We start from the raw sequence: 14058 nt of genomic DNA, 5'->3' as shown, positions 1-14058 counted from the left end.
TCACTGGACAAGGGTTCCTCCCAGGAGACGCCCGAGCGGAAGAAACGGGCTGTGAGCCACGCCCTTTCACCCTCCGCTACCCCGCCCTGGGCTGGTGAAGGTGCGCGTAAGGATGAGGACTACTGAGCCCTGAAGAAATAAATCCTTCCCCTTTGACCCCAAGGAGGATTGCCTGTGAGGATCTTCAACGAGTCTACCCGTGTCTAGACACGGGAGCAGGTCTGTCCGGCACAGCACCTCCCTCAAGGAGGAGAAGAGTGAGGAGAAAGGAAACTCAAGTCTGACCATTCTGTCCTGGGAGAGAAGAGGAGGATCTCATCTCTCATCTGTCCAAGCAAGGCAAGGAGACTTTCTCTCATCTTTCCAAGCAAGGCAAGGAGACTTTGTATAATTAGGAAACAAAAAGAATTTAGAAGGAATGAAAGCAGCCCGTAAGGTGCATTCCTAAGGACTGCCCATTGAAACTGACACAATTGCCCTTGTTTGATGAGAGGAATGAGCAGAGCACTGAGGTGGTGAACAGGGATCTAGTGAGACTTTCCCAGCATGTTTCTACCAAAGCTTTCTCTAAGCTTCTCGGAACACTCTCCTAATAAGCAGATGTTTGGCCCTTCAGAAAGTCAACAAGCAAAATGCCTTGAGTGTCCCAAAACACTGATGCCATGATGTTGGCTCCTGACTGGCCTCCTTTTCCTTTGACTGGACCACTGCCACCTCTCGGTAGCCGTCGCGTTGATGATGCTTTGCCTTCGAGGTCATATTGGTAAAGCCATGTTCCAACTTCCGGTTACAATTTGTCAGAGGGATGCGTCAGGATCGTGATCCCTCCTGTTTAAAATTTCCACTGATAGCTCTCGTCGTAACTGCAGCTGATCTGGGCACAGTGGTTTTCACAGCCACTGCAGGATTCATCTCCCACATCTTCTCACCTCTTCTTGAAACAAGCTATACATTCGTAAAGAGTTCATTTCTTTGGGGTAGTGTCCTTAGAAGCTTTTGTGAAAACATCAATGATTTCTTCATTCTTCCACCCAAGCTTCACCAGAAATTTGATGTTTGCTCTTGCTGCAATTTTCGTGGAATTCATGTTGCTCTGATAGGAGTCCTTTTCAGTGGATGTCTCATCCTTCTCAGTGCCTCAAACTCGATCTAGTTCAGAAAGGTTATAAGAAGTTCGGACAAGTTTATTTGAGTGCAAACCAGTGGAAACCCATGCATAGTTTCTTCACCATGTGCATTTTCTATGAACCTTTTGAAGAACCCCTGTGTTGAACATTGCCCAAGTCGTGGGAGAGAAGTGGGTGCGGTCCACTTCCTGTCCTCAATTTGCCCGCAGCGGAGGAGTGCAGAGAGCAGGGAAACGCAACCCCAGAGAGATCCTGCCCTGCAGCATGCAGCAGACTGCTGGCCCAGTCCTGGCTCCATGGGGTGCTGTGTGGGCCCAAGCAAGTTGACCAAACTCCCTGACGCTGAAATGAATCCTAGGTGGCCCAATTCCAGTAGCCATTATAGGACTGCCCTGCAGGGACAGTTAATTAACTCAGGAAAAGCAACCTAGCTCCAAGGTTAGCAACCAGGAGTTCCAGTTGATTCCATTAGTGCACCCCTTGAGGCATTCCCAAGCTGGAGTCTGGTGGAAGATGAGGCTCAGTGTGATTGGATGGAAGCAGCAACCAATCAAGGAGAAGTCCCACCCACTCTGCCCTGTGCGTCTATAAAGGCGACGGGTGGCGGCCGCGGCACTCATTGAAGCCGCCAGTTGGGAGAGGAGCAGAGCCAGGCCGGTGCTCCCGAAGGCAGCAAGATGTTGCGAGCCACAGCTCCCTGCTGGTTCCCACCTGGATACCCAGAAGCTAAGAAGGTGGCCGAGGAGGCGGCCCTGGAGGCAAGAAGCCGCCAGTTGGGAGCGGAGCAGAGCCAGGCCGGTGCTCCCGAAGGCAGCAAGATGTTGCGAGCCACAGCTCCCTGCTGGTTCCCACCTGGATACCCAGAAGCTAAGAAGGTGGCCGAGGAGGCGGCCCTGGAGGCAAGAAGCCGCCAGTTGGGAGCGGAGCAGAGCCAGGCCGGTGCTCCCGAAGGCAGCAAGATGTTGCGAGCCACAGCTCCCTGCTGGTTCCCACCTGGATACCCAGAAGCTAAGAAGGTGGCCGAGGAGGCGGCCCTCGAGGCTCCAGAATTCCCCCTGCCCTCTCATCAGCCTGCCCAGAGCTTCGGGCTCCGGGTGCCCCAGATGCACAACCAGGCCTCCGCATTTGTGGACATCCAGGCGGAGCCCCAGAACAGGGGTCCGGCGGTGCCCCCAGCGTGTCCCAAGGTGGTGACGGAGGCGTGCTACTTCCCTGCACAGAGGGGATCGGCCTGCTGCTTGCCAGCCGCCCCAAGGCTGACAGAGAGGCCCTCGGGAGTCCGCATCTCAGCCCCCAGGAAGAGGAAGACGATCGCCCAGTCTTCCAGCCCTTGCTTGGTCACAGGTTGCACAGATGCCAAGAGAACCCGCGTGGCCAGCAGCAGCCAACGCTCCAGTGGCTCCAAGGTCGGCAGACAGCCAGGGAAGACGCGCAACAGGTCAGGGATGGCATGCAAGACCACCACCACCATCAGCTCTAAGCGAATCGTCCGTCGTCCATCCTTACCGAGTTTGAAGAAACCTATTGTCCTCCGAAGGTCTGGGTGCCAAGTCCCCACCGTCCTCCGCCGAGGCTATCTCCAACTGTTCACCGAAGAGTGTCTCAAGTTCTGCGCCTCCAAGCAGGAGGCCGAGGAGAAGGCGCTGAACGAGGAGAAGGTGGCCTACGACTGCAGCCCCAACAAGAACAGGTACCTGAACGTGGTCCTGAACACCCTCAAGAGACTGAAGGGCCTGACCCCCAGCTCCATGCCGGGCCTCAGCAGGGCCGCCCTGTACAGCCGCCTCCAGGAGTTCCTGCTCAGCCAGGACCAGCTCGAGGAGAACGGCTACCCCTTCCCGCACCCCGAGCGGCCCGGAGGCGCCGTCCTCTTCACTGGCCAGGGGAAGGGGCCCGGCGACTCCTCCTGCAGGGTCTGCTGCCTTTGTGGCACCGAGTACCTGGTGTCCTCCTCGGGCCGCTGTGTACGCGACCAGTTGTGTTATTATCACTGGGGGCGGGTCCGCTCGAGCCAGGTGGCTGGAGGCCGGGTTAGCCAGTACACCTGCTGTGCAGCTGCTCCTGGCTCTGTGGGCTGCCAGGTGGCAAAGCAGCACGTGCGGGACGGCCGCAAGGACAGCCTCGATGGCTTCGTGGAGACCTTCAAGAAAGAGTTGTCCAGAGACGCTTATCCAGGAATCTACGCCTTGGACTGTGAGATGTGCTACACCACGCATGGCCTAGAGCTGACCCGCGTCACCGTGGTGGACGCCGACATGCGAGTGGTGTACGACACCTTCGTCAAGCCCGACAACGAGATCGTGGACTACAACACCAGGTTTTCCGGAGTCACCGAGGCCGACGTCGCCAAGACGAGCATCACCTTGCCCCAAGTGCAAGCCATCCTGCTGAGCTTTTTCAGCGCCCAAACCATCCTCATCGGGCACAGCCTGGAGAGCGATCTGCTGGCCCTGAAGCTCATCCACAGCACCGTGGTGGACACGGCCGTGCTCTTCCCGCACTACCTGGGTTTCCCCTACAAGCGTTCCCTCAGGAATCTCGCGGCCGACTACCTGGGACAGATCATCCAGGACAGCCAGGACGGCCACAACTCCAGCGAGGACGCAAACGCCTGCCTGCAGCTGGTGATGTGGAAGGTCCGACAGCGCGCCCAGATCCAGCCACGCCACCGGTCCGCCTCTCCCGCCGCCCTGGCCTGTCCTTGGCCCCAGGCCCCTTCCACAACCGCCATCAGTCCCGAGAGCTCACCCTGTCCACCTCGCCGCAAGGCCAAAGAAACCGGAGCAGTCGACGGCAGGAGAGGGCAAAAAGCCAAGAGTAACCCCAACCGGCCACTCCCAGTCCCCCGGAATCCCTGCCGCGGACCCTCGGGCCTGTCCCCATCCCTCTGCCCTTCCCAGACCTCTGGCCTTCCACTAATCGCCTCCCGCAGCACCGAGCCGCCACTCCCAGTCCCCCGAGTCCCTGCCGCGCCCCCTCGCGCCTGTCCACATCCCTCTGCCCATCCGAGACCTCTGTCCTTACACCACTAGCCACCCCACGTGGGACTTCCATGGCCTCTGAGTACAAGGCCAGTCCCCCGGCCCACCAGCTTTCTGAATGTGTGCTTACCTGTTTTTCTCGAGAGGCACCACAGTGAGGTGGGTGAAGCACTTAGGCTCTGGAGTTAGATATCTGGGTTCAAGGCCAAATTCCACCACTTACTAGGTTTCTAATATTGCACAGATAATGTCTTTGCGCTTCTACCTTTTGATCTTTAAAGTGTGATCAAAAGAGACTTAGACTCCCACATCATAATCATGGGAAACTTTAACAGCCCTCTGTAAACATTAGACAGACCAACGAGACAGAAATCTAAAAAGGATATCCAGGAATTGAACTCAGCTCTGCACCAAGCGGACCTAGGAGACATCTACAGAACGCTCCACCCCAAATCCACAGAATATACATGCTTCTCAGCACCACATCACACTTATTTCCACATTGACCACATAGTTGGAAGTAAAGCACTCCTCAGTAAATGTAAAATAACAGAAATTACTACAAACGGTCTCTCAGACCACATTGCAATCAAAGTAGACCTCAGGATAAAGAAACTCACTCAAAACCGCTCAACTGCATGGAAACCGGACACCCTGCTCCTTAATGAGTACTGGGTACATAACGAAATGAAGGGAGAAAGAAAGATATTCTCTGAAACCAATGAAAACAAAGGCACAACATACCAGAATCTCTGCGTCACATTTAAAGCAGTGTGTAGAGGGAAATTTATAGCACTAATTGCCCACGAGAGAAAGCAGGAAAAATCAAAAATGCATACCCTAACATCACCATTAAAAGAATGAGAGAAGCAAGAGCAAACACATTCAAAAACTAGCAGAAGGCAAGAAATAACTAAGATCCGAGCAGAACTGATGGAGATAGAGACACAATAAACCCTTCAACAAATCAATGAATCCAGGAGCGGGTTTTTTGCAGTGATCAACAAAATTGATAGAGCACTAGCAAGACTAAGAAAGAAGAAAAGAAAGAAGAATCAAACAGATGCAGTAAAAAATGATAAAGGGGATATCACCACCGATCCCACAGAAATACAAACTACCATCAGACAATACTATCAGCACCTCTAAGCTAATGAACTAGAAAATCTAGAAGAAATGGATAAATTCCTGGACGCATACAACCTCCCCAGAGTAAACCAGGAAGAAGTTGAATGCCTGAGTAGACCACTAACAGGCTCTGAAATTGAGGCAATAATTAACAGCCTATCAAGCAATAAAACTCCAGGACCAGACGGATTCACAGCCGAATTCTACCAGAAGGACAAGGAGGAGCTGGTACCATGCCTTCTGAAACTATTCCAATCAACAGAAAAAGAGGGAATCCTCCCTCACTCATTTCATGAGGCCGGCATCATCCTGATCCCAAAGCCTGAGAGAGACACAACCCAAAAAGAGAATTTTAGGCCTATGTCCCTGAGGAACATCGATGGGAAAATCCTCCATAAAATACTGGAAAACCGAATCCAGCAGCACATCAAAGAGCTTATCCATCATGATGAAGTGGGCTTCATCCCTGACATGCAAGGCTGGTCCAACATATGCAAAACAATAAACATAATCCAGCGTATAATCAGGACCAAAGACAGAAACCACGTGATTATCTCAACAGATGCAGAAAAGGCCTTCGACAAAATTCAACAGCCCTTCATGCCAAAAACTCTCAATAAATTAGGTATTGATGGGACATCTCCCAAAATAATACGGGCTATTTAGGGCAAACCCACAGCCAATATCATACTGAATGGGCAAAAAGTGGAAGCATTCCCTTTGCAAACTGCCACAAGACAGGGATGCCCTCTCTCACCACTCCTATTCAACATAGTGTTGGAACTTCTGCCCAGGGCAATCAGGCAGGAGAAAGAAATAAAGAGAAATCAATTAGGAAAAGAGGAAGTCAAATTGTCCCTGTTTGCAGATGACATGATTGAATATTTAGAAAACCCCATCGTCTCAGTCCAAAATCTCCTTAAGCTGATAAGCAACTTCAGCAAAGTCTCAGGATACAAAATCGAGGTGCAAAAATCACAAGCATTCTTATACACCAATAAGAGGCAAACAGAGAGCCAAATCATGAGTGAGCTCCCATTCACAATTGCTTCAAAGAGAATAAAATGCCTAGGAATCCAACTAACAAGGGATGTGAAGGACCTCTTCAAGGAGAACTACAAAGCATTGCTCCACGAACTAAAAGAGGAGACAAACAAATGGAAGAATATTCCACCATCACGGATTGGAAGAATCAATATCGTGAAAATGGCCATACTGCCCAAGGTAAATTATAGATTCAATGCCATCCCCATCAAACTACCAATGACTTTCTTCACAGAACTGGAAAAAACTGCTTTAAAGCTCATATGGAACCACAAAACGGCCCCCACTGCCAACATAATCCTAAGCCAAAAGAACAAAGATGGAGGCATCAAGCTGTCCGACTTCAAGCTACAGTAGAAGGCTACAGTAACCAAAGAGCATGCTATCGGTTGCCGTTTTGGTTACCGTAGACCAATGGAACAGAATAGAGCCCTCAGAAATAATACGACACATCTACAACCATCTGATCTTTGACAAACCTGACAAAAACAAGAAATGGGGAAAGGATTCCCTATTTAAAAAAATGGTGCTGGGAAAACAGGCTAGCCATATGTCGAAAGCTGAAATCGGATCCCTTCCTTACACCTTGTACAAAAATTAATTCAAGACAGATGAAAGACTTAAATGTTAGATCTTAAACCATACAAACCCTAGGAGAAAACCCAGCCAATACCATTGAGGACAAAGGCATGGGCAAGGACCTCATGTCTAAAACGCCAAAAGCAATGGCAACGAAAGCCAACATTGACAAACAGCATCTAATTACACTAAAGACGTTCTGCATAGCTAAAGAAACTCCCATGAGAGTGAACAGGCATCCTGCAGAAAGGGAGAACATTTTTGCAATCTACTCATCTGACAAAAGGCTAATATCCAGAATCTACTAAGACCTCAAACAGAGTTACAAGAAAAACCAAACAAGCCCATCAACAAGTGGGGGAAGGATATGAAGAGACACTTCTCAAAAGAAGACATTTATGCAGCCAACAGACACATGAAAAAATGCTCATCAAAACTGGCCATCAGAGAAATGCAAATCAAATCCGCAATGAGATATCATCTCCCACCAGTTAGAATAGCGATCATTAAAAAGTCAGGAAACAACTGGTGCTGGAGAGGTAGTGGACAAATAGGAACACTTTTACACTGTTGGTGGGACTGTAAACTAGTTCAACGGTAGTGGAAGATAGTGTGGCGAATCCTCAAGGATCTCGAAATAGAAATACCGTTTGACCCAGCCATCCCATTGCTGGGTATATATACCCATAGGATTAGAAATCATGCTGCTAAAAGGACACACGCAGACGTATGTTTATTGCGGCACCATTCACAGTAGCAAAGACTTGGAACCAACCCAGATGTCCATCAATGATAGACTGGATTAAGAAAATGTGGCACAAATACACCATGGAATACTATGCAGCCATGAAAAAGCATGAGTTCATCCCCTTTGGAGGGACACGGATGAAGATGGAAACCATCATTCTTAGCAAACTATCGCAAGGACAAAAAAAGCAAACACCGCATGTTCTCATTCATAGGTGGGAATTGAAGTATGAGAACGCTTGGACACAGAAAGGGGAACATCACACACCGGGGCCTGTCATGGGCGGGGGGAGGGGGAGGGATAGCATTAAGAGATATACCTAATGTAAATGACTAGTGAATGGGTGCAACACACCAACCAGGTGAATCTTGGAAGGCAAAAGCTACTGAATTTAGCGAATTTGTGGAGGCATTCCCAGAAATCAGCCAGGTGAAGTATCACACAACCGAAGACTGCACAACTCCTGTAAGGCAGCACGATGCGGCAAACCCAGACGGCCACTCTTCTCACCCCTCCTCCGTTGGCTGTTCTGGGTAACGAGGTTCAAAAGTCACCTAGGCAACTGCCAAAATAGCTGAAATGGAGTAAGGGCTTCAGGCTGGTGACTAGCAGAGGTCCACCTGACCCCCGTAAGCTGCTGAACAAGAAGGGCTGCCAGAAATGTCCCCCTAGGGAATTTGGTGGAGACGAAGACCCGCTCACTGGACAAGGGTTCCTCCCAGGAGACGCCCGAGCGGAAGAAACGGGCTGTGAGCCACGCCCTTTCACCCTCCGCTACCCCGCCCTGGGCTGGTGAAGGTGCGCGTAAGGATGAGGACTACTGAGCCCTGAAGAAATAAATCCTTCCCCTTTGACCCCAAGGAGGATTGCCTGTGAGGATCTTCAACGAGTCTACCCGTGTCTAGACACGGGAGCAGGTCTGTCCGGCACAGCACCTCCCTCAAGGAGGAGAAGAGTGAGGAGAAAGGAAACTCAAGTCTGACCATTCTGTCCTGGGAGAGAAGAGGAGGATCTCATCTCTCATCTGTCCAAGCAAGGCAAGGAGACTTTCTCTCATCTTTCCAAGCAAGGCAAGGAGACTTTGTATAATTAGGAAACAAAAAGAATTTAGAAGGAATGAAAGCAGCCCGTAAGGTGCATTCCTAAGGACTGCCCATTGAAACTGACACAATTGCCCTTGTTTGATGAGAGGAATGAGCAGAGCACTGAGGTGGTGAACAGGGATCTAGTGAGACTTTCCCAGCATGTTTCTACCAAAGCTTTCTCTAAGCTTCTCGGAACACTCTCCTAATAAGCAGATGTTTGGCCCTTCAGAAAGTCAACAAGCAAAATGCCTTGAGTGTCCCAAAACACTGATGCCATGATGTTGGCTCCTGACTGGCCTCCTTTTCCTTTGACTGGACCACTGCCACCTCTCGGTAGCCGTCGCTTTGATGATGCTTTGCCTTCGAGGTCATATTGGTAAAGCCATGTTCCAACTTCCGGTTACAATTTGTCAGAGGGATGCGTCAGGATCGTGATCCCTCCTGTTTAAAATTTCCACTGATAGCTCTCGTCGTAACTGCAGCTGATCTGGGCACAGTGGTTTTCACAGCCACTGCAGGATTCATCTCCCACATCTTCTCACCTCTTCTTGAAACAAGCTATACATTCGTAAAGAGTTCATTTCTTTGGGGTAGTGTCCTTAGAAGCTTTTGTGAAAACATCAATGATTTCTTCATTCTTCCACCCAAGCTTCACCAGAAATTTGATGTTTGCTCTTGCTGCAATTTTCGTGGAATTCATGTTGCTCTGATAGGAGTCCTTTTCAGTGGATGTCTCATCCTTCTCAGTGCCTCAAACTCGATCTAGTTCAGAAAGGTTATAAGAAGTTCGGACAAGTTTATTTGAGTGCAAACCAGTGGAAACCCATGCATAGTTTCTTCACCATGTGCATTTTCTATGAACCTTTTGAAGAACCCCTGTGTTGAACATTGCCCAAGTCGTGGGAGAGAAGTGGGTGCGGTCCACTTCCTGTCCTCAATTTGCCCGCAGCGGAGGAGTGCAGAGAGCAGGGAAACGCAACCCCAGAGAGATCCTGCCCTGCAGCATGCAGCAGACTGCTGGCCCAGTCCTGGCTCCATGGGGTGCTGTGTGGGCCCAAGCAAGTTGACCAAACTCCCTGACGCTGAAATGAATCCTAGGTGGCCCAATTCCAGTAGCCATTATAGGACTGCCCTGCAGGGACAGTTAATTAACTCAGGAAAAGCAACCTAGCTCCAAGGTTAGCAACCAGGAGTTCCAGTTGATTCCATTAGTGCACCCCTTGAGGCATTCCCAAGCTGGAGTCTGGTGGAAGATGAGGCTCAGTGTGATTGGATGGAAGCAGCAACCAATCAAGGAGAAGTCCCACCCACTCTGCCCTGTGCGTCTATAAAGGCGACGGGTGGCGGCCGCGGCACTCATTGAAGCCGCCAGTTGGGAGAGGAGCAGAGCCAGGCCGGTGCTCCCGAAGGCAGCAAGATGTTGCGAGCCACAGCTCCCTGCTGGTTCCCACCTGGATACCCAGAAGCTAAGAAGGTGGCCGAGGAGGCGGCCCTGGAGGCAAGAAGCCGCCAGTTGGGAGCGGAGCAGAGCCAGGCCGGTGCTCCCGAAGGCAGCAAGATGTTGCGAGCCACAGCTCCCTGCTGGTTCCCACCTGGATACCCAGAAGCTAAGAAGGTGGCCGAGGAGGCGGCCCTGGAGGCAAGAAGCCGCCAGTTGGGAGCGGAGCAGAGCCAGGCCGGTGCTCCCGAAGGCAGCAAGATGTTGCGAGCCACAGCTCCCTGCTGGTTCCCACCTGGATACCCAGAAGCTAAGAAGGTGGCCGAGGAGGCGGCCCTCGAGGCTCCAGAATTCCCCCTGCCCTCTCATCAGCCTGCCCAGAGCTTCGGGCTCCGGGTGCCCCAGATGCACAACCAGGCCTCCGCATTTGTGGACATCCAGGCGGAGCCCCAGAACAGGGGTCCGGCGGTGCCCCCAGCGTGTCCCAAGGTGGTGACGGAGGCGTGCTACTTCCCTGCACAGAGGGGATCGGCCTGCTGCTTGCCAGCCGCCCCAAGGCTGACAGAGAGGCCCTCGGGAGTCCGCATCTCAGCCCCCAGGAAGAGGAAGACGATCGCCCAGTCTTCCAGCCCTTGCTTGGTCACAGGTTGCACAGATGCCAAGAGAACCCGCGTGGCCAGCAGCAGCCAACGCTCCAGTGGCTCCAAGGTCGGCAGACAGCCAGGGAAGACGCGCAACAGGTCAGGGATGGCATGCAAGACCACCACCACCATCAGCTCTAAGCGAATCGTCCGTCGTCCATCCTTACCGAGTTTGAAGAAACCTATTGTCCTCCGAAGGTCTGGGTGCCAAGTCCCCACCGTCCTCCGCCGAGGCTATCTCCAACTGTTCACCGAAGAGTGTCTCAAGTTCTGCGCCTCCAAGCAGGAGGCCGAGGAGAAGGCGCTGAACGAGGAGAAGGTGGCCTACGACTGCAGCCCCAACAAGAACAGGTACCTGAACGTGGTCCTGAACACCCTCAAGAGACTGAAGGGCCTGACCCCCAGCTCCATGCCGGGCCTCAGCAGGGCCGCCCTGTACAGCCGCCTCCAGGAGTTCCTGCTCAGCCAGGACCAGCTCGAGGAGAACGGCTACCCCTTCCCGCACCCCGAGCGGCCCGGAGGCGCCGTCCTCTTCACTGGCCAGGGGAAGGGGCCCGGCGACTCCTCCTGCAGGGTCTGCTGCCGTTGTGGCACCGAGTACCTGGTGTCCTCCTCGGGCCGCTGTGTACGCGACCAGTTGTGTTATTATCACTGGGGGCGGGTCCGCTCGAGCCAGGTGGCTGGAGGCCGGGTTAGCCAGTACACCTGCTGTGCAGCTGCTCCTGGCTCTGTGGGCTGCCAGGTGGCAAAGCAGCACGTGCGGGACGGCCGCAAGGACAGCCTCGATGGCTTCGTGGAGACCTTCAAGAAAGAGTTGTCCAGAGACGCTTATCCAGGAATCTACGCCTTGGACTGTGAGATGTGCTACACCACGCATGGCCTAGAGCTGACCCGCGTCACCGTGGTGGACGCCGACATGCGAGTGGTGTACGACACCTTCGTCAAGCCCGACAACGAGATCGTGGACTACAACACCAGGTTTTCCGGAGTCACCGAGGCCGACGTCGCCAAGACGAGCATCACCTTGCCCCAAGTGCAAGCCATCCTGCTGAGCTTTTTCAGCGCCCAAACCATCCTCATCGGGCACAGCCTGGAGAGCGATCTGCTGGCCCTGAAGCTCATCCACAGCACCGTGGTGGACACGGCCGTGCTCTTCCCGCACTACCTGGGTTTCCCCTACAAGCGTTCCCTCAGGAATCTCGCGGCCGACTACCTGGGACAGATCATCCAGGACAGCCAGGACGGCCACAACTCCAGCGAGGACGCAAACGCCTGCCTGCAGCTGGTGATGTGGAAGGTCCGACAGCGCGCCCAGATCCAGCCACGCCACCGGTCCGCCTCTCCCGCCGCCCTGGCCTGTCCTTGGCCCCAGGCCCCTTCCACAACCGCCATCAGTCCTGAGAGCTCACCCTGTCCACCTCGCCGCAAGGCCAAAGAAACCGGAGCAGTCGACGGCAGGAGAGGGCAAAAAGCCAAGAGTAACCCCAACCGGCCACTCCCAGTCCCCCGGAATCCCTGCCGCGGACCCTCGGGCCTGTCCCCATCCCTCTGCCCTTCCCAGACCTCTGTCCTTCCACTAATCGCCTCCCGCAGCACCGAGCCGCCACTCCCAGTCCCCCGAGTCCCTGCCGCGCCCCCTCGCGCCTGTCCACATCCCTCTGCCCATCCGAGACCTCTGTCCTTACACCACTAGCCACCCCACGTGGGACTTCCATGGCCTCTGAGTACAAGGCCAGCCCCCCGGCCCACCAGCTTTCTGAATGTGTGCTTACCTGTTTTTCTCGAGAGGCACCACAGTGAGGTGGGTGAAGCACTTAGGCTCTGGAGTTAGATATCTGGGTTCAAGGCCAAATTCCACCACTTACTAGGTTTCTAATATTGCACAGATAATGTCTTTGCGCTTCTACCTTTTGATCTTTAAAGTGTGATCAAAAGAGACTTAGACTCCCACATCATAATCATGGGAAACTTTAACAGCCCTCTGTAAACATTAGACAGACCAACGAGACAGAAATCTAAAAAGGATATCCAGGAATTGAACTCAGCTCTGCACCAAGCGGACCTAGGAGACATCTACAGAACGCTCCACACCAAATCGACAGAATATACATGCTTCTCAGCACCACATCACACTTATTTCCACATTGACCACATAGTTGGAAGTAAAGCACTCCTCAGTAAATGTAAAATAACAGAAATTACTACAAACGGTCTCTCAGACCACATTGCAATCAAAGTAGACCTCAGGATAAAGAAACTCACTCAAAACCGCTCAACTGCATGGAAACCGGACACCCTGCTCCTTAATGAGTACTGGGTACATAACGAAATGAAGGGAGAAAGAAAGATATTCTCTGAAACCAATGAAAACAAAGGCACAACATACCAGAATCTCTGCGTCACATTTAAAGCAGTGTGTAGAGGGAAATTTATAGCACTAATTGCCCACGAGAGAAAGCAGGAAAAATCAAAAATGCATACCCTAACATCACCATTAAAAGAATGAGAGAAGCAAGAGCAAACACATTCAAAAACTAGCAGAAGGCAAGAAATAACTAAGATCCGAGCAGAACTGATGGAGATAGAGACACAATAAACCCTTCAACAAATCAATGAATCCAGGAGCGGGTTTTTTGCAGTGATCAACAAAATTGATAGAGCACTAGCAAGACTAAGAAAGAAGAAAAGAAAGAAGAATCAAACAGATGCAGTAAAAAATGATAAAGGGGATATCACCACCGATCCCACAGAAATACAAACTACCATCAGACAATACTATCAGCACCTCTAAGCTAATGAACTAGAAAATCTAGAAGAAATGGATAAATTCCTGGACGCATACAACCTCCCCAGAGTAAACCAGGAAGAAGTTGAATGCCTGAGTAGACCACTAACAGGCTCTGAAATTGAGGCAATAATTAACAGCCTATCAAGCAATAAAACTCCAGGACCAGACGGATTCACAGCCGAATTCTACCAGAAGGACAAGGAGGAGCTGGTACCATGCCTTCTGAAACTATTCCAATCAACAGAAAAAGAGGGAATCCTCCCTCACTCATTTCATGAGGCCGGCATCATCCTGATCCCAAAGCCTGAGAGAGACACAACCCAAAAAGAGAATTTTAGGCCTATGTCCCTGAGGAACATCGATGGGAAAATCCTCCATAAAATACTGGAAAACCGAATCCAGCAGCACATCAAAGAGCTTATCCATCATGATGAAGTGGGCTTCATCCCTGACATGCAAGGCTGGTCCAACATATGCAAAACAATAAACATAATCCAGC

At 51.8% G+C, this 14058-nt stretch overlaps 1 protein-coding gene across 1 annotated transcript; it reads left to right on the top strand.

Moving 5' to 3' along the window:
- The first annotated feature begins 10109 nt into the window (after window positions 1-10109).
- Window positions 10110-12464, top strand: LOC134730923 (exonuclease GOR-like). Its single transcript, XM_063606597.1, has one exon. It carries the CDS (start codon window positions 10110-10112, stop codon window positions 12462-12464), a length of 2355 nt encoding a protein of 784 aa, XP_063462667.1.
- Window positions 12465-14058: the final 1594 nt, after the last annotated feature.

The sequence above is a fragment of the Pan paniscus genome, chromosome 7 (assembly GCF_029289425.2).
Source record: "Pan paniscus chromosome 7, NHGRI_mPanPan1-v2.0_pri, whole genome shotgun sequence".
NCBI classification, from domain to species: domain Eukaryota; kingdom Metazoa; phylum Chordata; class Mammalia; order Primates; family Hominidae; genus Pan; species Pan paniscus.
This window is presented reverse-complemented; position numbering and strand designations above follow the sequence as displayed.